The 24,654-nt window shown below is 36.6% G+C and overlaps 3 protein-coding genes across 6 annotated transcripts; 2 read left to right on the forward strand and 1 right to left on the reverse strand.

Annotated features, from left to right (window-relative positions):
• Positions 1 to 117: 117 nt before the first annotated feature.
• LOC137834647 (prohibitin-3, mitochondrial) lies at positions 118 to 3,203 on the forward strand. Its single transcript, XM_068642744.1, has 2 exons — positions 118 to 1,075; positions 3,016 to 3,203. Exon 1 carries the CDS (start codon positions 228 to 230, stop codon positions 1,062 to 1,064), a length of 837 nt encoding a protein of 278 aa, XP_068498845.1. The 5' UTR covers positions 118 to 227; the 3' UTR covers positions 1,065 to 1,075; positions 3,016 to 3,203.
• Positions 3,204 to 18,482: 15,279 nt separating this feature from the next.
• LOC137834650 (N-terminal nucleophile aminohydrolases (Ntn hydrolases) superfamily protein) lies at positions 18,483 to 21,763 on the forward strand. Of its 4 annotated transcripts, none has more exons than XM_068642748.2 (7): positions 18,483 to 18,688; positions 18,822 to 18,993; positions 19,729 to 19,793; positions 19,895 to 20,298; positions 20,372 to 20,430; positions 20,707 to 20,811; positions 21,271 to 21,763. In XM_068642748.2, the coding sequence occupies exons 4-7, from the start codon at positions 19,912 to 19,914 to the stop codon at positions 21,494 to 21,496; spliced, it is 777 nt and encodes a 258-aa protein (XP_068498849.1). In that variant the 5' UTR covers positions 18,483 to 18,688; positions 18,822 to 18,993; positions 19,729 to 19,793; positions 19,895 to 19,911; the 3' UTR covers positions 21,497 to 21,763. The 4 variants fall into 4 exon arrangements, with proteins under 4 accessions (XP_068498849.1, XP_068498847.1, XP_068498848.1 ...); XM_068642746.2 differs by having other exon boundaries at positions 19,906 to 20,298; XM_068642747.2 differs by having other exon boundaries at positions 18,493 to 18,688; positions 18,822 to 18,979; positions 19,906 to 20,298.
• On the reverse strand, positions 21,685 to 24,217 carry LOC137834648 (hexose carrier protein HEX6). Its single transcript, XM_068642745.2, has 2 exons — positions 23,663 to 24,217; positions 21,685 to 22,881 (listed from the first exon to the last, which is right to left on the reverse strand). The coding sequence occupies exons 1-2, from the start codon at positions 24,110 to 24,112 to the stop codon at positions 21,781 to 21,783; spliced, it is 1,551 nt and encodes a 516-aa protein (XP_068498846.2). The 5' UTR covers positions 24,113 to 24,217; the 3' UTR covers positions 21,685 to 21,780.
• Between the last annotated feature and the right edge of the window lie 437 nt (positions 24,218 to 24,654).

A 24,654-nucleotide genomic window follows, 5' to 3' on the forward strand; every position in this document is an offset into this window, starting at 1 on the left:
AACATTTTTTCTCTAAGTAAAAAAATAAGGGTTAAATATATTTTTAATGCAAAAAATAAAATAAAAACATAAAAAACATATATATATATATATATATATATATATATATATATATAAAATATAACCTCCTCCCCAAGGCAAGAAACAAGCCTTTGATTTGGTTGTTCAAAACCCTTAAAGGAAGCAAGAAAGAAGAAACCCTCCAAAACCCTAAACCCCTCTCCGAAATGGGAAGCAGCCAAGCCGCCGTATCCTTCCTAACCAATCTTGCCCGCTCCGCCTTCGGCCTCGGCGTGGCGGCCACCGCCCTCTCCTCCTCCCTTTACACCGTCGACGGCGGACAGCGCGCCGTCCTCTTCGACCGTTTCCGAGGGATTCTCGACTCCACCGTCGGCGAGGGAACCCATTTCCTCATCCCGTGGGTCCAGAAACCCTACATCTTCGACATCCGCACGCGCCCCCACACCTTCTCCTCCATCTCCGGCACCAAGGACCTCCAAATGGTCAACCTCACGCTTCGTGTCCTCTCCCGCCCTGACACCGCCAAGCTCCCCGTCATCGTCCAGAACCTCGGGCTCGAGTACGATGAGAAGGTTCTTCCGTCAATCGGCAACGAGGTCCTGAAGGCCGTTGTCGCTCAGTTCAACGCCGATCAGCTCCTCACCGACCGTTCCCAGGTCTCCGCCCTCGTCCGCGACAGCCTCATTCGCCGCGCCAAGGACTTCAACATCGTTCTTGACGACGTCGCCATCACGCACCTCTCCTACGGCAGCGAGTTCTCGCGCGCGGTGGAGCAGAAGCAGGTGGCGCAGCAGGAGGCGGAGCGGTCCAAGTTTGTGGTGATGAAGGCCGAGCAGGAGCGGCGGGCCGCGATTATCCGCGCCGAGGGAGAGAGCGATGCGGCGAAGCTGATTTCTGATGCTACCGCCTCGGCTGGAATGGGGCTGATTGAACTCAGGAGGATTGAAGCCTCCAGGGAGGTAGCCTCCACCTTGGCTAAGTCTCCGAATGTTTCGTACTTGCCTGGCGGACAGAACCTTCTCATGGCTCTTAACGCCCGATGATCGTCATTATGGTAATTGCATTGTTGGCTTTAGATTGATTTGTTTAAGTTGATTAATTGTGTGTCCTAACTTTGAGGAATCATTGTAATTGGTGTGCATTGTGTTATGCAATGCTCATGGTGCACATTGTACTCTTGACCACACCCTCATGGCTCCTAGTCTCTCGAGATGATCTTAATGATCGCAATCTTTCATTTTGTTTGCATTTGAGTTGATTAGTTGTGTCCCCTAAGGTTGGGGAATCAGTGTAATGCAATGCACAAGGTGTTCATTGCGCTTTTTTACTTGTCCTTCACAATGTGTGGATGGCTTTGAGCGCAAAATTGATTTTGGACTATATAATCTATGTTTGGATTTTTTTAATTCTGAAAGCAACTTTGTAGTATAACTTAAATTGTAAACCTTTTACCCTAACGAAAGCTGCTCAAAGTTGTTTTTAATTCAAAGTCGGTTCTGAACCAATGTGGCATGACGCTTAGCTCATCATGATGGTAATTGTGTTGTTAGCTTTAAAATTAGACGCAATTTCTTACATGCTTGTTGATGTTGTTGCATGGTTAGAAGTGGAGTTTTTTATGCTTGACATTGGATGCAAGCTTTTATTATGAGATCAATATGAGAGTTGACACTTAAAATTGTGATTAGAGAACAATATGAAAATGCACAATAGACTTTGTCTAAGTTTTGTGTGTAATGCGTGGTTAGCTTTGGTTTAATTTACTTGCATTTGAGATTGAGTTAATTAATTGGGTGTCCTAAATTGGAGGAGTGTAATGCTATACACATAATTGACAATTCACTATTTTACATGCATTTTTAGTGGAGTAAATAGTTTAGCATTGACAGTGTAAAGGGTGGTCGTTACATATATTGTCATTCAATCACATATTGTTTATTTATGGTTAAGTTTGTTGACTTTTACCATATGTATTTTGAAGTTGTACCTACATGATTTTTAATAGGTCAATAGCATAGAGCTCTTTATACCGACAGCATAAAAAATTGAACTCTTTGAGTATTCAGTGCAAATTTTTAAAGAAAAGGTTCACAACCACAATTGTGGCCACAATATCAAGGTTTTCGTGGTGTCTGTCAGCACATGTCCCATAGTGTTCTGCAGTGGCAAGGATCCCTACGAAACTGTAACAATGAATGTAATCACAGTCTAAAAACCTTCTTGTTAAGTGAAGTTTTATGCTGGTCTTGATAGTAGAGTGGACTTGATTATTAATAGAAAGTGAGAGTCTAGAGGCCTTTAAAGAAAGTAACAAAGAATGTATTGGTATTTGTTAGAATTTCTCTTTTGATTGGAAAACCCTTGAGTGAAGAATTTTTTGTTGGTGATCGGGTTTCTTATGGAGTTAATGAATTTATATCAAATTAACCTTTTCAAGTTTCATCAGAGATTATTGGGATTATCGTCTTATACATGGTTAATTCAGTGCTGATCTTATCAACAGAGTAGACTTTTTATTTTGTAGTTTCAGCATGAGATTTCTCGTACAAATATAGGTAGGTTGCAAGTTAGATATCTTGTCTAAATAATATCCTCAGGGAGCTTCAACCTTTCAATTCAACACAAACCTTTAAGTGCTAAATTGTTTTCAGACATGGGCAAACTTTTGCATACATTACCACCCCCTCTCACCCATTAACATTTGAACCCATTTCCATGCCTGGTTTTACTTTTCTAAATTTTTGTTCTGATATGATATCTAGATGGTTATGAAAATTTCGCTGGAATGCTAACACTGTTCACTCAGTTCTATCAAGTTACTGCCATTTTCATTTTAAATTTAAATTACTGACATTAATTAGCTGTTACTTTCTGAGGTTAAGGTTTCTGCTTCTGCCTCTCCACATAAAAGAAATAAAAGACCATGAAATTTTACATCCCACTTATTTGTAGGTTCAGGAAAGTATTTACCTAACACTTCCTGCTTCATTTCAGGGCCTAATAATGCGGTGGCACGACATGCTTTGATGGATTTGTTTTTTTCCCTTGTTGGGAGTAGTTTTCTTGAGTTTTTTTACTCTAGACTCTGTCTCATTTGTGGACAATTCACTATAATACTTCATTGCTTGCTTAAATGTAAGTTCTCTGACCTTTATCATCAATTTACCAAAACTATTTCAATACATCCTTTCTCATTTTTCCCATTTTCATCCCCTTTCAAGGAATAAATTGACCACTCTACTTAAATAAAATATTAAGAAATGAAAAGACAATATTTGTTATATTTTATGGTTTTTTTAATTTTTACAATTACTTATTTGAAAGTTATGAAATTATTAAAAAATAAATATTATACATATTGAATGTATGATCGTTTGTTTCTTTTTCTTGTAACTTATGCGTTGTTTTCTTGATGGGGTGAGTGTCAAAATAAATAAGGTATATTCAAAAAATAAGAAAAGAATTGAAAAGTAAGCGTATGTTACTGTTACCTACATAGTATAGACATTATACGATACGGAGATATGTAAACACGGGGAGATAAATATATATATTAATTATAATATAATTTGATAATAAAAATTTACGTGTGGAACTATGTTTCAATTTCTTTTGTAGTAGATTTTCAGTGGTTCAAAAAATTTGTTTTTTATTTTTATAATTATAAAAAATTTTATACAATAAATTTGATTTAAAAAAAAATTAATTTATGTTTTCTTTCTAAAGTTATGATAGAATTGTCAAATATTTTTTGTTAATTGATGTTTCATGACGAGTGTCGTGTCTGATATGTGTGCTCTGTGTTTGACACGTACACTATTTAACAGGTGTATCTGAGTCTTATAGATTAGTACTCATTTAATATATATATATATATTAAATATTTGTAATTTTTAGTTTTTTCGTTATTTTTTAATTTCAATCTATTAAACTACATAAATCATGCTCCTACCACACTCCGATGCCTTACGAATCTTTTCAAGCCAAGTTCACCAATTCAGAAGTCAGTACATATAAGGAGCAGATTTCTTTGATGAGTGAAGTGAAACAACCTCTATTGAAACTCGTGAAATTTTGCCTTACTTTTTAAAATTTTATTTTGGGTCTGTATTATGTCGAAAAGATTTGCGCAAAGACTTTCATATGTTGTTTGCCCCCAGGTAAGGAGGCACGTCCATAAACAAATCACAAAAAGAAGATACGGGGAGGAAAAACAAGGACGTTTTGTTTCCAGAAAACTAGTTTTGTTCCCTCTCGGTCTGAGACTTACTACGCCTTACTCCTCGAGTATTTCGGTCTCAAATTTTTACCAGACATTCGTCACTTTGTCTATTGAGTTTTGGCTGAGATTTGAGGCCCAAATTCGTCCCACAGGATTTTCAATAAATTTTTTATTCATTACTGTCACGTCCGAAAGGAAGGTTCGTTTGTGTGTGAAACTGTTTTACTTCTTTCCTAGGTGAATACTCATCTGTTTGACCTGAAATTTGTCGCGTTTTGCCCCAAATTCAGTCGAGATTCTTACGTGGAATTTCAAGAAAAAACTATTCTGGGAGAATTTTTCAGAAATTTTATTGAAAACCAAGGCGATATCCTCTATTGAAACTCGTGAAATTTCGTCATACTTTCAGAAATTTTATTTTGGATCCGTATTGCGTTGAAAAGATTTGCACAAGTACTTTCATATGTTGTTTGCCCCTAGATAAGGAGACACGTTCATAAACAAATCACAAAAAGAATATACGGAGAAGAAAAGTCAGGACGTTTTGTTTTCGGAAAACCACTTTTGTTCACTCTCGGTTTGGGACTTACTACGCCTTACTCCTTGAGTATTTCGGTCTCAAATTTTTACCAGATATTCATCACTGTGTCTATTGATATTTGGCTGAGATTTGAGGCCCAAATTCGTCCCACAGAATTTGTAAAAAAAATTTTATTCATCACTGCCAGGGCCGAAAAGAAGGTTCGTTTGTGTGTCAAACTGTTTTATTTTTTTCCTAGGGTAATACTCATCCGTTTGACCTGAAATTTGTCGCGTTTTACCCTAAATACAATCTAGATTCTTACGTGGAATTTCAGGAAAAAACAATTCCGGGAGAATTTTTCAGAAATTTTATTGAAAACCAAGGCTATCCTTTACCGAAACTCGTGAAATTTCGACCTACTTTATAAAATTTTATTTTGGGTGCGTATTGCGTTGAAAAGATTCGCACAAGTACTTTCATATGATGTTTGCCCACAGGTAAGGAGGCACGTCCATAAACAAGTCACAAAAAGAAGATACGGGGAGGAAAAACCAGGACGTTTTGTTTTTGGAAAACCAGTTTTGTTCACTCTCGGTTTGGGACTTACTATGCCTTACTCCTTGGGTATTTCGGTCTCAATGTTTTACCAGACATTCATCTCTGTGTCTATTGAGTTTTGGCTGAGATTTGAGGCCCAAATTCGTCCCACAGGATTTGCAATAAATTTTTTATTCATCACTGCGAGGGTCGAAAAGAAGGTTCGTTTGTGTGTGAAACTGTTTTATTTTTTTTTTCTAGATGAATACTCATCTGTTTGGCCTGAAATTTGTCGCGTTTTGCCCCAAATTCAGTCGAGATTCTTACGTGGAATTGCAGGAAAAAACTATTCCGGGAGAATTTTTCAGAAATTTTATTGAAAACCAAGGTTATCCTCTACCGAAACTCGTGAAATGTCGCTCTACTTTCCGAAATTTTATTTTGGGTTCGTATTGCGTTGAAAAGATTCGCACAAGTACTTTCATATGTTGTTTGCCCCCAGGTAAGGAGGCACGTCCATAAACAAATCACAAAAAGAAGATACGAGGAGGAACACCAAGGACGTTTTGTTTTCGGAAAACGAGTTTTGTTGACTCTCGGTGTGGGACTTAATATGCCTTACTCCTTGGGTATTTCGGTCTCAAATTTTTACCATACATTCGTCACTGTGTCTATTGAGTTTTGACTGAGATTTGAGGCCCAAATTCATCCCACAGAATTCGCAAAATTTTTTTTATTCATCACTGCCAGGGCCGAAAGGAAGGTTCGTTTGTGTGTGAAACTGTTTTATTTTTTTCCTAGGTGAATACTCATCTGTTTGACCTGAAATTTGTCGCGTTTTGCCCCAAATCCAGTCGAGATTCTTACGTAGAATTGCATGAAAAAACTATTTCAGGAGAATTTTTTAGAAATTTTATTGAAAACCAAGGCTATCCTCTACCGAAACTCGTGAAATTTCGACCTACTTTCTGAAATTTTATTTTGGGTCCGTATTGTGTTGAAAAGATTCAAACAAGTACTTTCATATGTCGTTTGCCCCCAGGTAAGGAGGCAAGTCCATAAACAAATCACAAAAAGAAGATACGGGGAAGAAAAACCAGAACGTTTTGTTTTAGGAAAACCGGTTTTGTTCACTCTCCGTCTGGGACTTACTACGTCTGACTCCTTGGGTATTTCAATTTCAAATTTTTACCATACATTTTTCACTGTGTCTATTGATTTTGGCTGAGATTTTGATGCCCAAATTCGTCCCACAGGATTTGCAATAAATTTTTTATTCATTACTGCCACGGCCGAAAGGAAGGTTCGTTTGTGTGTGAAACTGTTTTATTTTTTTCCTAGGTGAATACTCATCTGTTTGACCTGAAATTTGTCACGTTTTGCCCCAAATTCAGTCGAGATCCATACGTGGAATTTCAGGAAGAAACAATTCCGGGAGAATTTTTCAGAAATTTTATTAAAAACCAAGACTATCCTCTACCGAAACTAGTGAAATTTCGACCTACTTTCTGAAATTTTATTTTGGGTCCGTATTAAGTTGAAAAGATTCGCACAAGTACTTTCATATGTTGTTTGGCTCGAGGTAAGGGGGCACGTCCATAAACAAATCACAAAAAGAAGATACGGGGAAGAAAAACCATGACGTTTTGTTTTCGGAAAACCAGTTTTGTTCACTCTCGGTCTGAGACTTACTACGGCTTACTCCTTGGGTATTTCAGTCTCAAAATTTTAGCAGACATTCGTCACTGTGTCTATTGAGTTTTAGCTGAGATTTGGGGCCCAAATTCGTCCCACAGGATTTGCAATAAATTTTTTATTCATCACTGCTACGGCAGAAAGGAAGGTTCGTTTGTGTGTGAAACTGTTTTATTTTTTTCCTAGGTGAAAACTCATCTGTTTGACCTGAAATTTGTCGCGTTTTGCCTCAAATTCAGTCGAGATTCTTACGTAGAATTTCAGAAAAAAACTATTCCGGGAGAATTTTTCAAAAATTTTATTAAAAACCAAGGCTATCTCGTGAAATTTCGACCTACTTTCTGAAATTTTATTTTGGGTCCGTATTGAGTTGAAAAGGTTCGCACAAGTACTTTCATATGTTGTTTGGCCCGAGGTAAGGGGGCACGTCCATAAACAAATCACAAAAAGAAGATACGGGGAAGAAAAACCATGACGTTTTGTTTTCGGAAAACCAGTTTTGTTCACTCTCGGTCTGGGACTTACTACGGCTTACTCCTTGGGTATTTCGGTCTCAAAATTTTAGCAGACATTCCTCTCTGTGTCTATTGAGTTTTGAGGCCCAAATTCGTTCCACAGGATTTGCAATAAATTTTTTATTCATCACTGCTACGGCCGAAAGGAAGGTTCGTTTGTGTGTGAAACTGTTTTATTTTTTTCCTAGGTGAAAACTCATCTGTTTGACCTGAAATTTGTCGCGTTTTGCCTCAAATTCAGTCGAGATTCTTACGTAGAATTTCAGAAAAAAATTATTCCGGGAGAATTTTTCAAAAATTTTATTAAAAACCAAGGCTATCTCGTGAAATTTCGACCTACTTTCTGAAATTTTGTTTTGGGTCCGTATTGAGTTGAAAAGATTCGCACAAGTACTTTCATATGTTGTTTGGCCCGAGGTAAGGGGGCACGTCCATAAACAAATCACAAAAAGAAGATACGGGGAAGAAAAACCATGACGTTTTGTTTTCGGAAAACCAGTTTTGTTCACTCTCGGTCTGGGACTTACTACGGCTTACTCCTTGGGTATTTCGGTCTCAAAATTTTAGCAGACATTCCTCTCTGTGTCTATTGAGTTTTGAGGCCCAAATTCGTTCCACAGGATTTGCAATAAATTTTTTATTCATCACTGCTACGGCCGAAAGGAAGGTTCGTTTGTGTGTGAAACTGTTTTATTTTTTTCCTAGGTAAATACTCATCTGTTTGACCTGAAATTTGTCGCGTTTTGCCTCAAATTCAGTCGAGATTCTTTCGTAGAATTTCAGGAAAAAACTATTCTGGGAGAATTTTTCAGAAATTTTATTAAAAACCAAGGCTATCCTCTACCGAAACTCGTGAAATTTCGACCTACTTTCTGAAATTTTATTTTAGGTCCGTATTGCGTTGAAAAGATTCGCACAAGTACTTTCATATGTTGTTTGCCCCCAGGTAAGGAGGCACGTGCATAAAAAAATCACAAAAAGAAGATACGCGGAAGAAAAACCATGATGTTTTGTTTTCGGAAAATTAGTTTTATTCACTCTCGGTTTGGGACTTACTACGCCTTTCTCCTTGGGTATTTCGGTCTCAAATATTTACCAGACATTCGTCACTGTGTCTATTGAGTTTTGGCTGAGATTTGATGCCCAAATTCGTTCCACAGAATTTGCAATAAATTTTTTATTCATTACTGCCATGGCCGAAAGGAAGGTTCGTTTGTGTGTGAAACTGTTTTATTTTTTGCCTAGGTGAATAGTCATCCGTTTGACCTGAAATTTGTCACGTTTTGCCCCAAATTCAGTCGAGATCCTTACGTGGAATTTCAGGAAAAAACTATTATGGGAGAATTTTTCAGAAATTTTATTAAAAACCAAGGCTATCCTCTACCGAAACTCGTGAAATTTCGACCTACTTTTTGAAATTTTATTTTAGATCCGTATTGCATTGAAAAGATTCGCACAAGTACTTTCATATGTTGTTTGCCTCCAGGTAAGGAGGCACGTCCATTAAAAAATCACAAAAAGAAGATACGCGGAAGAAAAGCCATGACGTTTTGTTTTCGGAAAATCAGTTTTGTTCACTCTAGGTTTGGGACTTACTACGCCTTACTCCTTGGGTATTTCGGTCTCAAAATTTGAGCAGACATTCGTCACTGTGTCTATTGAGTTTTGGCTAAGAATTGAAGCCCAAATTCGTCCCACAGGATTTGCAATAAATTTTTTATTCATCACTACCAGGGCCGAAAGGAAGGTTCGGTTGTGTGTGAAACTGTTATATTTTTTCCTAGGTGAATACTCATCCGTTTGACCTAAAATTTGTCACGTTTTGCCCAAAACTCAGTCGAGATCCATACGTGGAATTTCAGGAAGAAACAATTCCGGGAGAATTTTTCAGAAATTTTATTGAAAACCAAGGCATCCTCTACCGAAACTCGTGAAATTTTGACCTACTTTTTGAAATTTTATTTTGGGTGCGTATTGTGTTGAAAAGATTCGCACAAGTACTTTCATATGTTGTTTGCCCCCAGGTAAGGGGGCATGTCCATAAACAAATCACAAAAAGAAGATACGGGGAAGAAAAGCCTTGACGTTTTGTTTTCGGAAAACCAGTTTTGTTCACTCTTGGTCTGGGACTTACTACGCCTAACTCCTTGGGTATTTCGGTCTCAAAATTTTAGCAGACTTTCGTCACTGTGTCTTTTGAGTTTTGGTTTAGATTTGAGGCCCAAATTCGTCCCACAGGATTTGCAATAAATTTTTTATTCATCACTGCCCCGGCCGAAAGGAAGGTTCGGTTGTGTGTGAAACTGTTTTATTTTTTTCCTAAGTGAATACTCATCCGTTTGACCTGAAATTTGTTGCGTTTTGCCCCAAATTTCGTTGGGATTCTTACGTGGAAGTTCAGGAAATAACTATTCCGGGAGAATATTGCAGAAATTTTATTGACATCCAAGGCTATCCTATACCGAAACTCGTGAAATTTCGCCCTACTTTCTGAAATTTTATTTAGGATCCGTATTGCGTTGAAAAGATTCGCACAAGTACTATCATATGTTGTTTGCCCCTAGGTAATGAGGCACGTCCATAAACAAATTACCAAAAGAAGATACGGGAAAGAAAAACCAGGACGTTTTGTTTTCGGAAAAGCAGTTTTGTTCACTCTCGGTCTGGGACTTACTACGCCTTACTCCTTTGGTATTTTGGTCTGAAAATTTTACCAGAGATTCATCACTATGTCTATTGATTTTTGGCTATGATTTGAGGCCCAAATTCGTCCCACATGATTTGCAATAAATTTTTTATTCATCACTGCCACGACCGAAAGGAAGGTTCGTTTGTGTGTGAAACTGTTTTATTTTTTTCCTAGATGAATACTCATCTGTTTGACCTGAAATTTGTCGCTTTTTGCCCAAAATTCATTCGATATTGTTACGTGGAATTTCAGGAAAAAACAATTCAGGGAGTATTTTTCACAAATTTTATTGAATACCAAGGCTCTCCTCTACCAAAACTCGTGAAATTTCGACCTACTTTCTGAAATTTTATTTTGGGTGCGTATTGGGTTGAAAAGATTCACACAAGTACTTTCATATGTTGTTTTCCCCTAGGTAAGGAGGCATGTGCATAAACAAATCACCAAAAGATACGGGGAAGAAAAACCAGGACGTTTTGTTTTCTGAAAACCAGTTTTGTTCACTCTCGGTCTGGGACTTGCTACGCCTTACTCCTTTGGTATTTCGGTCTCAAAATTTTACCAGACATTCGTTACCGTGTCTATTGAGTTTTGGCTGAAATTTGAGGCCAAAATTCGTCCCACAGGATTTGCAATAATTGTTTTATTTATCACTGCCAAAGCCGAAAGGAAGGTTCGTTTGTGTGTGAAACTGTTTTATTTTTTCCTAGAGTAATACTCATCCGTTTAACCTGAAATTTGTCGCGTTTTGCCCCAAATTCAGTCGAGATTCTTACGTGGAATTTCAGGAAAAAACTATTCCTAAAGAATTTATCAGAAATTTTATTGAAAACCAAGGCTACCTAAACTCGTGAAATTTCGCCATACTTTCTGAATTTTTATTTTGGGTCCGTATTGTGTTAAAAAGATTCGCACAGGTACTTTCATATGTTTTTTGCCCCCAGGTAAGGAGGCACGTCTATAAACAAATCAGAAAAAGAAGATACAGGGAAGAAAAGCCAGGACGTTTTGTTTTTGGAAAACCAGTTTTGTTGACTCTCGGTTTGGGACTTACTACGCCATACTCCTTGGGTATTTCAGTCTCAAATTTTTACGAGACATTCGTCACTTTTCTATTGAATTTAGGCTGAGATTTGAGGCCCAAATTCGTTCCACAGGATTTGCAATATTTTTTTTTTCATCACTGCCAGGGTCGAAAGGAAGGTGCATTTGTGTGTGAAACGGTTTTATTTTTTTCCTAGGGTAATACTCATCCGTTTGACTCGAAAATTGTCGTGTTCTGCCCCAAATTCAGTCGAGATTCGTACGTGGAATTTCAGAAAAAAACTATTCCCGGAGAATTTTTCAGAAATTTTATTGAAAACCAAGGTTATCCTCTACAAAAACTTGTGAAATTTCGCCCTACTTTCGGCAATTTTTATTCTGAGTCCGTATTGCGCTGAAAAAGTTCACACAAGTACTTCCATATGTTTTTTGCACCCAGGTAAGGAGGCACGTCCATAAAAGAATCACAAAAAGAAGATAGGGGGGAAGAAAATGCAGGACGTTTTGTTTTTGGAAAATCAGTGTTGTTCACTCTCGGTCTGGAACTTACTACGCCTTACTCCTTGGATATTTTGGTCTGAAATTTTTACCAGACGTTCGTCACTGTGTCTACTGAGTTTTGGCTGAGATTTGAGGCCCAGATTTGTCCCACAAGATTGGCAATAAATTTTTTATCGATCACTGCCAGGGCCGAAAGGAAGGTTCGTTTGTGTGTGAAACTGTATGATTTTTTTCGTGGGCGAATACTAATCCGTTTGACCTGAAATTTGTTGCGTTTTGTCCCAAATTCAGTGGAGATTCTTACGTGGAAGTTCAGGAAAAAATTATTTCGGGAGAATTTTTCGGAAATTTTGTCCAAACCAAGGCTATCCTCTACCAAAACTTGTGAAATTTCGCCCTACTTCCAGCAATTTTTATTCTGGGTCCGTATTGCGCTGAAAAAGTTCACACAAGTACTTCCATATGTTGTTTGCACCCAGGTAAGGAGGCACGTCCATAAAAGAATCACAAAAAGGAGATACGGGAAGGAAAATGTTGGACGTTTGGTTTTCGGAAAACCAGTTTGGTTCACTCTCGGTCTGGGACTTACTACGCCTTACTCCTTGGGTGTTTTAGTCTGAAATTTTTACCAAACGTTCGTCATTGTGTCTATTGAGTTTTGGCTGAGATTTGAGGCCCAGATTCGTCCCACAAGATTGGCAATAAATTTTTTATCGATCACTGTCAGGGCTGAAAGGAAGGTTCGTTTGTGTGTGAAGAAACTGTTTGATTTTTTTCGTGGGCGAATACTCATCCGTTTGACCTGAAATTTGTCGCGTTATGTCCCAAATTCAGTGGAGATTCTTAAGTGGAATTTCAGGAAAAAACTATTTCGGGATAATTTTTTGGAAATTTTGTCCAAACCAAGGCTCTACCAAAACTTGTGAAATTTCGCCCTACTTCCGGAAATTTTTATTCTGGGTCCGTATTGCACTGAAAAAGGTCACACAAGTACTTTCATATGTTGTTTGCACCCAGGTAAGGAGACACGTCCATAAAAGAATCACAAAAAGGATATACGGGGAGGAAAATCCAGGACGTTTTGTTTCCGGAAAACCAGTTTTGTTGACTCTCGGTCTGGGACTTACTACGCCTTACTCCTTGGGTGTTTTGGTCTGAAATTTTTACCAGACGTTCGTCACTGTGTCTATTGAGTTTTGGGTTAGATTTGAGGCCCAGATTCGTCCCACAAGATTGGCAATAAATTTTTTATCGATCACTGTCAGGGCTGAAAGGAAGGTTCGTTTGTGTGTGAAACTGTTTGATTTTTTTCGTGGGCGAATACTCATCCGTTTGACCTGATATTTGTCGCATTTTGTCCCAAATTCAGTGGAGATTCTTATGTGGAATTTCAGGAAAAAACTATTTCGGGAGAATTTTTCAGAAATTTTGTCCGAACCTAGGCTATCCTCTACCAAAACTTGTGAAATTTAGCCCTTCTTTCGGCAATTTTTATTCTGGGTCCGTGTTGCGCTGAAAAAGTTCACACAAGTACTTCCATATGTTTTTTGCACCCAGGTAAGGAGACACGTCCATAAAAGAATCACAAAAAGGAGATAAGGGGAAGAAAATGCAGGACGTTTTGTTTTCGGAAAACCAGTTTTGTTCACTCTCGGTCTGGGACTTACTACGCCTTACTCCTTGGGTGTTTTGGTCTGAAATTTTTACCAGACGTTCGTCACTGTGTCTATTTAGTTTTGGCTGAGATTTGAGGCCCAGATTCGTCAAACAAGATTGACAATAAATTTTTTATCGATCACTGCCGGGGCTGAAAGGAAGGTTCGTTTATTTGAGAAACTGTTTGATTTTTTTCGTGGGCGAATACTCATCCGTTTGACCTGAAATTTGTCGCGTTTTGTCCCAAATTCAGTGGAGATTCTTATGTGGAATTTCAGGAAAAAACTATTTCGGGAGAATTTTTTGGAAATTTTGTGCAAACCAAGGCTATCCTCTACTAAAACTTGTGAAATTTCGCCCTTCTTTCGGCAATTTTTATTCTGGGTCCGTATTGCGCTGAAAAAGTTTACACAAGTACTTCCATATGTTGTTTCCACCCAGGTAAGGAGGCACGTCCATAAAAGAATCACAAAAAGGAGATACGGGTGAGAAAATGCAGGACGTTTTGTTTTCGGAAAACCAGTTTTGTTCACTCTCGGTCTGGGACTTACTACGCCTTACTCCTTGGGTGTTTTGGCCTGAAATTTTTACCAGACGTTCGTCACAATGTCCATTGAGTTTTGGCTTAGAATTGAGGCCCAGATTCGTCCCACAAGATTGACAATAAATTTTTTATTGATCACTGTCCGGGCTGAAAGGAAGGTTCGTTTGTGTGTGAAACTGTTTATTTTTTTCGTGGGCGAATACTCATTCGTTTGACCTGAAATTTGTCGCGTTATGTCCCAAATTCAGTGGAGATTCTTACGTGTAATTTTAGGAAAAAACTATTTCGGGAGAATTTTTTGGAAATTTTGTCCAAATCAAGGCAATTTCGGAAAACCAAAACTTGTGAGGTAAGGAGGCACGTCCATAAAAGAATCACAAAAAGGTGATACGGGGAAGAAAATGCAGGACGTTTTATTTTCGGAAAACCAGTTTTGTTCACTCTCGGTCTGGGACTTACTACGCCTTACTCCTTGGGTGTTTTGGTCTGAAATTTTTACCAGACGTTCGTCACTGTGTCTATTGAGTTTTGGGTTAGATTTGAGGCCCATATTCGTCCCACAAGATTGGCAATAAATTTTTTATCGATCACTGTCAGGGCTGAAAGGAAGGTTCGTTTGTGTGTGAAACTGTTTGATTTTTTTCGTGGGCGAATACTCATCCGTTTGACCTGATATTTGTCGCGTTTTGTCCCAAATTCAGTGGAGATATTTAGGTGGAATTTCAGGAAAAAACTATTTCGGGAGAATTTTTGGAAATTTTGTGCAAACCAAGGCTATCCTCTACCAAAACTTGTGAAATTTCGCCATACTTTCGACAATTTTTATTCTGGGTCCGTATTGCGCCGAAAAAGTTCACATAAGTACTTCCATATGTTGTTTGCACCCAGGTCAGGAGGCACGTCCATAAAAGAATCACAAAAAGGAGATACGGGGAAGAAAATCCAGGACGTTTTGTTTTCGGAAAACCAGTTTTGTTGACTCTCGGTCTGGGACTTACTACGCCTTACTGCTTGGGTGTTTTCGTCTGAAATTTTTACCAGACGTTTGTCACTGTGTCTATTGAGTTTTGGCTGAGATTTGAGGCCCAGATTCATCCTAGAAGATTTGCAATAAAATTTTTATTGATCACTGCCAGGGCTGAAAGGAAGGTTTTCGTTTGTGTGTGAAACTGTTTGATTTTTTTGTGTGGGCGAATATTTATCCGTTTGACCTGAAATTTGTCGCGTTTTGTCCCAAATTTAATGGAGATTCTTACGTGGAATTTCAGGAAAAACTATTTCTGGAGTATTTTTCGGAAATTTTGTGCAAACCAAGGCTATCCTCTACCAAAACTTGTGAAATTTCTCCCTACTTTCGGAATTTTTATTCTGGGTCCGTATTGCGCTGAAAAAGTTCACACAAGTACTTCTATATGTTGTTTGCACCCAGGTAAGGAGGCACGTCCATAAAAGAATCACAAAAAGGAGATACGGGGAAGAAAATCCGGGACGTTTTGTTTTCGAAAAACCATTTTTGTTGACTCTCGGTCTGGGACTTACTACGCCTTACTCTTTTGGTGTTTTGGTATGAAATTTTTACCAGACGTTCGTCACTGTGTCTATTTAGTTTTGGATGAGATTTGAGGCTCAGACTCATCCCGCAAGATTGACAATAAATTTTTTATCGATCACTGTCAGGGCTGAAAGGAAGGTTCGTTTGTGTGTGAAACTGTTTGACTTTTTTCGTGGGCGAATACTCATCCGTTTGACCTGAAATTTGTCTCGTTTTTTCCTAAATTCAGTGGAGATTCTTACGTGGAATTTCAGAAAAAAACTATTTTGGGAGAATTTTTCGGAAATTTTGTGCAAACCAAGGCTATCCTCTACCGAAACTCGTTAAATTTCGCCCTACTTTCTGAAATTTTATTTTGGGTCCGTATTGCATTGAAAAGATTTGCACAAGTACTTTCATATGTTGTTTGGTTAGTTTTTATATATTGAAACACCAACTTATTGCACACACCTACTCTCATCCATCTCACTCATTGCATTCAGAGCCTTTAATGGTCAAAGGATTCTTGACCCAAAGTTAGGAATCTCACGCTCAGGAATCTCATGTGCCATGCATGCAGGTGCAATGCTTTGTCGTGGCATGGAGGAGAAAAGCAAGGGTAGAAGGGTAAGTTGTTAGGTCTGACTTGGCATTTGCTGTGCTACTCTCAACTTTCTTTTCATTTTGGAGAAGATCTCACATCCCTCCACTTTCTATGCACTTCCTCCCTCACCCGGATGCAACACTGGAAGCAAACGGGGTGACACTGACTTCCATCGTCGCAAACAGTTCCACCCTCAAAAACAAACAGGTCTTAAAGAGTGAAAACGAGACGACTTTTCTTGTTTCATTAAAAAGTTATTCAAAATAATCTTTATGCGTTTCTTCGAAATACTTTCTCCACACACATTTTTAGAAGAAAAAATCTTATACTAAATACTTTGAATTTTTACATATTCGTTTTTTTCATTTTTAACAATTTCTTCCGTTTAATTTTTTCCCTCTTGACTAAACAAACTATTAAAAAGGGAAAATAAAATGAAGTTTTCTTATTCTATTTTAAATTCATTCAAACAATAATTTGTTTATTTATAATAACTTCTTTATACACATTTATAAAGGAAAGAAGAAAATTGAAATAAACCTTTTAAATATAAATTAATTTATAAAAAGATTTATATAATACTTTAAATTCTTGTTTTAAACTTTATAAAAAAAAATCATTTCGTGTTCCAATTTGAAGTTAATTAAAATAGCATTACTAAGTCAACTGTGTTACATCGAAAATATTCTTTATTTTAAAACTCACAACTTCGTGATGTTATACTTAATCAAAGTATTAGTGATTTTATACTTAATATAAAATTGATGTAAAATCATTGTAAGAAATTATTCATCATGATTTTATTCTTAATATCATGATTTTATCCTTTGAGTAAAGGAAAAATTAATCAAAAGTTTGAGACATAAGTATCATATAAAAATTAATAATAAAATAATATCATTTTTTTTCTTTTTCACACCATTTCTTCAACTCCATTATTGCTATCGTTAGAGAGTGTTGGTCTCGGGCGTGAGGGGTGTTGGAGATCCCACGAAAGTGGACTTTAAGCCTAACTCAACCCCATAAAACCGGCTCAATGATGTGAGGTTTACACCCACTTATATACTATGAAAAATTCTAATCTCTAGTCGATGTGGGATCTCCAACAGAGAGAAAACAGAATCTCACCACCTAGGATTTAGTTGAAACAAAATATTAAAAGAAAATAAAACTTTTAATTGAACACTTATAGTCTTCACATCATTTTCCTATAATTAAAAATATACTTTCTAACTTAGTATTTAGTTGTATCTCATCCCAGTATTACTTTATTATTCAAGTTAATATTTTAACTAATTAAATTTATTTTTCACTTCTAATTAATTTCAATCATTTAAATATCATATGTTAGAAAAATAGAAAGTGGTACACATAGGAGTTGTAGGTGGGAAGTGTCCATGATATTCCTCCTTATCATTACAACAACTTGAAATTAATTATATTCAATATACTCTATCTTACAAATGAATTATTATTATTAAAACAAAAGTTCACCATCACACTTAAAGATAATATTCATTCACCCAATTATCTTTTGTTATATATCCACTATAATATTTTTATTAAAATTGCATTATAAAATTTGATAAAGTTACAAAAACTTCACAAACAATCTTTCAATTTTTATAGTTATTTGTTTATAATAGGAAATAAAGTTTTAAATATTACTTTAATTATCACATAACCATTCTAGAAAACAAGAAGACAGTTACATGTGTTTCATGGTTTTTTTGAAATGAAGTTCAAGCAAAAGATTACCAAGTCTTCATTTATAAAAAAAGTATGTCAATAAAATTTTGAAGAAATTTAAGTTTGAAAAATGTAAAGAAAAGAACACTACTATGATTCAAAAGGAAAATCTTTATAAACAAAAATATATATAGAACATATTCTAGAAGTAGGATGGGTTATGTGAAAGATTTTAGAGTGAAAAACATGTTAAAAATGAAAAGAAGAATAATGTTTAGTGTAAAAAAAGCATAAGCAACCTTAAAAGTGAAGTGACTCCATTGATGATATTAAAAATACTCTTTGGAAATGTTATAACTTTAAATCAAGTTTTTTCCTTTTCTTCAAATCAAATTATATATTGTAATATATTTTATTTTTTCATTATAAATTGAATTTGAGCAGTTTTTTTTCACTCTTACAAATAAAAATAAAGTCAATAAAAAAATAATTTAAAAAAATAAGAAACATTCCATATAATAATTTTATTACTTTCTTTTCATATTATTATAATAGTTAAAATAACAAGAGTTATTAAAAAAAATAACATTTAATATTAAAAAAAAACTAAAACAGAATTATTAATTTCTTTTCATATTATTATAATAGTTGAAATAAAAAAATTATTAAATAAAAAATTAATATTTAATATTTTAAAAAAAGACTAAAGACATTCTCGTCTGACTGTTTTTTCTGCAATATTTCAAACAATAATATCTTGAATGTCTAGGGAAGTGTTCTCTTAACCCAATCAAATTCTCCAAATTGGTTTGCTCTCAATGCATTCCAGAGACCTTGGAGAACACTTCCATCACCAATTCATCTCCATGCCTGCAAACTCCTTCATCATTATCTTCCTTCTCCCTTTACTCTCTTTGGTACTCTCAAATCTTTTTGGGCTCTGTCTATAATCAGAGTAGAACTGATCAATTTTTTGAGTTCCCAGCACTCAAAGTCTTAATCTTTTCTTCTTTAGGCAAGTTTTGATGTGATGGGTGTGTTTGTATTCAGGTGGTGGGGCATGAAACCGTGCAAACGGAAGAGTACCCTTTGGTCGTGAGCACGTGGCCCTTCGTTGAGGCTGTCAGAGCTGCATGGAAGGCTGTTGATGGTGGCTCTTCGGCTGTGAATTCCGTGGTTGAAGGTTGCTCTGCCTGTGAGGAACTCAGGTGTGATGGAACAGGTTGGAACTTCAATGTTTGGAACATAACATTGAGAATTTATAATAAAACTTGTTTCGTGGGCTATGTAGCACACACGACACTTATATACGTATTAGAATACGGAAATATGTATTACAACACGGATACTTATATGACACGAACACGAGAATCATATTAGAATATAAACACTTATATGACACGAACACAGAAATAAACGGAATACGTATTAGAACACGGAAATACGATCTATATATTATATAATTATAAATTATATAAATTGACAATAAAGATTTATATGTAAAAGTATTATTTAGTTTTTCGATCACAAAGATGTTTCTCATGACTGGTTCAAAAAGATTTGTTCCTTATTTTTACAATCATAATAAAAATTTATACTATAAGAACTATATTAGAATTGTGTTAGAATTGTTAGAAATCCAATAAATATATTTTGAATTGGACAATTCACTGATACACTGATATGTGTCTTACGAGTGTCGTGTTGTGTGTCCGACACTGATATACCATTTAAGGGGAGTGTCCGAGCCTTATAGTTCGTGGGAAGGGAAGAGTTGTGAAAATTTCTCTGCTTTTACCCCTATAAGAATGAATCAGACAGAGTTTGGTTCTGTTTTTTGTTCTTTCTGTTTATAGTCCTTAACCATCTTGAGATTCCTTTCTGAGTTTTTTCTTCATTTCTTCATGATATTACTGTTATGCAAATGCATGCCTTTTGAATATCCTACTCTGAACAGTTGGTCCAGGTGGAAGTCCAGATGAGAATGGGGAAACTACAATTGATGCTCTGATAATGGATGCGGTAACTAGCAATCACCATTTTCTGAATCTGCTAGTCATTTTGTGTTTTGCATTGTACTTTTTCTTGATCTGGCATGATTTTTTGACTCATGTTCTGCTAAGGGGACACACAGTTGACAATGGAAGTAGGAGCTGTTGCAGCCATGAGATACGTAACTGATGGAATCAAGGCTGCAAGGTTAGTAATGCAACATACTGAACATACCTTGCTGGTAGGAGAGAAAGCATCAGAATTTGCTATTTCAATGGGTCTTCCGGGACCAACAAACTTGAGTTCACCAGAATCTATGGAGAAGTGGACCAAATGGAAAGATGGTAGTTGTCAACCAAATTTCAGGAAAAATGTGTCACCTGCAAATAGTTGTGGTCCTTATAGTCCAACACATTACCTGCGGCATCCTGGTGAAACATGCTCCAGCACTGCTCATATGCTGACTAGTAATTCTGGATTACCTCTTGTTGGTCTTCACAGCCATGATACTATATCAATGGCTGTTATTGATAGAGTAAGGTTTAGAGTAAAACTGATTTTTATACATCATTTTTGTCTATGCAAATGACAAGTTTTCTTTGGCACAGATGGGACACATTGCTGTTGGCACATCAACTAATGGGGCAACATTCAAGATTCCTGGCAGGTAACCTTGTGTATTAGAAGTGGACTGATCTTTTCATTTCTTGAATGACCACACCTTTCTTCCTTTTCAAGCTAAATTATCTGGATTTATTGAAGGCACATGAATTTTTTTAGTCCCTTTTTTATGATTGTGTTTGTGACTAATTCCCATTAACTCCTATGACTATTATACTTTGCATGAGAAGGGATGGCTTTAGCAATTAGACTGTTATCTTAGTCTGTTCTCTTACTGATTTTTATGATTAAGTTTTCTTTATATTTATTTCTTTGATTACAGGGTAGGTGATGGTCCCATAGCTGGATCCTCAGCATATGCTGTAGAGGAAGTTGGTGCATGTTGTGCAACTGGGGATGGTGACATCATGATGCGCTTCCTTCCATGGTAGCACAGAAAGTCTCTAGTTTCTCTAGTTTACATACTGAGTTGCTTTTTATTGTCTTCAGAAAGTTATCCATATTGGCATATACACACAGACAGTTTGATGGTGTCTTATCTTCATTGCATATCTATTGCTTGTTAATTTTGGCAAGCAACTGCTATTTCGGCTGAGCATAACTGGTCCATCATGTAATGTTCTTGGTTAATAGCTAAATGATAACCCTTTTGCAACTATAGTGCATTAAACTTCTTTTTGTAGTGCATTAAACTTCTTTTTGCAGTGCATTAAACTTCTTTTTGTAGTGCATTGATTGACCTGTAAAAAACATATTCTTTACCTTGGTAGTTTCAACTTTCAAGCAGTCTTACTCTTTTTGTATAGTTAGTTAGACTTCAATTAAATATTCTTATGTGTTTTCAATTAGGAATATCTAGATTGATGATACTTGTATTCAATTTCAGCTATCAAGTTGTGGAAAGTATGAGGTTGGGAATGGAACCCAAACTTGCTGCCAAAGATGCAATGGCACGGATAGCAAGAAAATTTCCAGATTTTTTGGGAGCCGTTGTTGCCCTCAATAAAAAGGGAGAGCATGCTGGTGCCTGCCATGGTTGGACATTTAAATACTCAGTTAGGAGCCCTTCAATGGAAGACGTTGAAGTTTTTACTGTGCTACCTTCAGACTGAAACTATTCAAGAAATGAGTATCTCCCAACAAGGGAATTCAAATCTGCAAGCTGATTTTGTTGACTGAGGAAGATTAATAGCGCATAAATGTGCTTTTATTGTAATATTATTCTTGCGTCTGATATTTCAATTAACAATGATTGCAAGATTGTTTACAATTTTAACAATGTTTGCATGAGATTCAGACTACAGTTTCAATGTTATCTGCTCAAGTAGTAAGGAAAGTGACTTACAAGGTAATGATATATATACAAAAGTTTATGCTAACACTGGTAGAATTTGATTTACAACTTCCTTGAAGTATCATATTCATTTCTCATGTTTGTGCTCTCTGTATCACTTATTTCACCCACTATTCTCTTCCAAAACCAATGTTCGTGCCAAACTTTCTCCATCTGTTCAAGTGGCACACTTTTGGTCTCTGGCAGGAGATAGTACACAAATATTGTCATCACCACCACCCATCCTCCAAAGAAGAAGAAAATCCCAGACCTGAAGTGGCAAAGCATGGACAGAAAAGTCTGAGCAACAATGAAAGTGAAGATAAAGCTCACTGCCACTGTGATGCTTTGCCCCACTGATCTAATTTCCAGAGGAAAAATCTCACTTGGCACTAACCAACCTAGTGGCCCCCATGACCACCCAAACCCAGCAACATATATGAGTATCATAACCAAAACAACACAAGAATACACTTTGCTTAATCCACCATGATCTCTCAGATGAAAGGCCATTATGCCACCAACTATACACTGTGATGCAAACATTTGAATGCCCCCAATCATAAACAAGGTTCTCCTTCCAAGTTTATCAACCATGAACATTGATATGAATGTTGAGCCAGTACCTACAACTCCCGTCATCACAGATGACAACAGCGCTGCACTTTCTCCTAACCCAATTGTCCTAAAAAGTAAAGGGGCATAGAAAGCAATGACATTGATCCCTGTCACTTGCTGGAAAAATGGTATAGCTACTGCCATCACAAGCTGAGGCCTATACCTTCGTTTCAAAATGATCTTAAATGATTGTTTGTTGTTGGTTTTTGAAGAACTTGCTTTGATAAGATCATCAAGTTCTGCTTCCACATCTTCTATGCCTCGAATTCGCTGAAGCAGTAACTTGGCCTTTTGATGGTCATGGCTGCGCTGGATTAAGCTGTTGGGAGTTTCAGGGAGGAAAAGTGCACCTAGTGTTAGGACTGAGGCTGGCACTGCTGCCATGGCTAGTGACACACGCCAACCCCAGCCACCTTCAATCTTCTCTGTTCCATAGTTGATTAAGTTAGCAGACAAAGCACCAATGCCAATGCTTAATTGGAAGCCATTGCTAGTTGCTCCTCTTAGTCGTGGTAGTGCCATTTCAGATAGATACAAAGGAACAGCCTGCAGAAGCAGTACAAAATTTGAAAGAAATTAGTGTCTTATCGTTTTGATTTGGCTCCTCTAAAGTAACAAATGATAGAGTAACTAATCTTAATCGTTGATAAGAAAAAAATTGACACTCCAATACATTCATATTTTCTGGTCAATGACTAATATTTTAAGCTTTCTCAAAAGTAACATGTTAGATTTCCAATCCTTATTATTGTTAACCAAAAAAACATTGGTCAAAGAGCATTAAAAAGTACTGTTTTTTCTTATGAAATGCTTTAATTTTCTTCTTCTTAAACAATACGCTTATTTCACTTGTTAGTATTTGCTAAAACTACTAAAAAAACATGTCCAAGTTTGCAGCATAGTAGACATCAGCCATGCTCAACTCATTCTAGAAAGCATGACAAAAGTCCTGAACATATAATTTGGATCTTGCAGTATTCTTTGGTATTCTTTATTTTCATTTTGTCTTCAACAAGATAAATGAACTTTGCATAAAAGAAACTAGATCCTAAATTTCAGGAAAGTAAATTACATAGTTTTAATCTTCTAAAAAGGGGAGAGGGAGGCCAAGAAAGACATCCTAAGTTGTTAGGATAAGATTTGGCTTTTAATCAACACAAATGATATCGGATGGTCCATGTAACCGATCTGACCTTGTAAGATAAAACTTTTGTTCTCCTTTTGGTTGGCTAGACAAGCATTGTCTAGTTTCCAATTGAATCTTAAGTTCTACTCAATATTTGAAATGCTTGTTACAGTGTAGAAAAATGAAGGAAAAGGTAGCTACCTGGTTTGCAAAACCAACTCCAACTCCAAGCAAAAGTCTACCAACTATGAGCATGTACACATTAAAAGCTGCACCTCCAAGAGCTGTACCAGCCAGAAAGGCGGCGCCGCCGGCCACCATAGATGGTTTGCGGCCAAAGGCTTTGGTGATATAAGAAGCAAAGAAGGAAGTAACAAGACCAGCAATATAGAGAGAGGATGTAAAAGAGGTCAATAGTTGGCTGTCAAATACACAGTAGTTGCTGACCTTGGCATCTTCTTTCTTAAGGTACACTTTGTGGAAGAACTTCTTCAGAAATGAGTCCATTGAGGTCACCCCTCCTGCTGTTCCAATGTCATAGCCAAAGATGACACCTCCCATGCCAGCCATCATACAAGAAAGCACAACATACAGGGTTATCTTACCATTGCTTTGGTCATTTTCACTTGCTATAGCAAACCCAACAGCCATTAGTAGCCTTTTCTTTATGCACAGAAAAAAACTTAAGAGAGATTGATTGAGGTTTCATATATGGTTCATGATAATTGAGAAGCAAGTAGTGCTTCTTGACTTGTGTAGTCAACCAAACTAAAGTACAGTACACTGGTTTGAATTTTCAACAACATAGCTGTCACTGCTTAAATTTGGTTGGATAAAATTATGTTTTTTTTCTTCTAGAAATATAGGAAGAAAATTGTATAAAACAACTTTTTTAACTATTAGGAAGTGAAAATTAAACCCAGTTCAAGTTCACAAATTTGATCTTATTTCTAGTCTTCTAACACCAGTAAGAAATGTCAAACTTGGATTGCCTTTATGATAGGATAAGCTTTTATGTGCTGTGAGAGAAATGTAACCATATGCTTAATGACAAAATCAACAGCATAAATGGTGACTTTTTTCCTTAAAGTAAATATAAAATACAAAATTTTAATACAAAGAACTGATATGAGATAACATATGGTGTTGGAATGTGCATATATAGTGTGAGTCAATTCAAATTTAGTGAAGGA

The sequence above is a fragment of the Phaseolus vulgaris genome, chromosome 5 (genome assembly GCF_051622355.1).
Source record: "Phaseolus vulgaris cultivar YP4 chromosome 5, ASM5162235v1, whole genome shotgun sequence".
Taxonomy (NCBI): Eukaryota; Viridiplantae; Streptophyta; class Magnoliopsida; order Fabales; family Fabaceae; genus Phaseolus; species Phaseolus vulgaris.

Coding starts and splice junctions, on each gene's coding strand:
- LOC137834647 (XM_068642744.1), top strand. CDS start 228: ATGGGAAGCAGCCAAGCCGCCGTATCCTTCCTAACCAATCTTGCCCGC.
- LOC137834648 (XM_068642745.2), bottom strand. CDS start 24,112: ATGGCTGTTGGGTTTGCTATAGCAAGTGAAAATGACCAAAGCAATGGT. Junction 22,882..23,662: donor GAGTTGGTTTTGCAAACCAG/GTAGCTACCTTT, acceptor CTGCTTCTGCAG/GCTGTTCCTTTGTATCTATC.
- LOC137834650 (XM_068642746.2), top strand. CDS start 18,590: ATGCATTCCAGAGACCTTGGAGAACACTTCCATCACCAATTCATCTCC. Junction 19,794..19,905: donor ATGCTCTGATAATGGATGCG/GTAACTAGCAAT, acceptor GGGGACACACAG/TTGACAATGGAAGTAGGAGC. Junction 20,812..21,270: donor ATGATGCGCTTCCTTCCATG/GTAGCACAGAAA, acceptor ATTCAATTTCAG/CTATCAAGTTGTGGAAAGTA.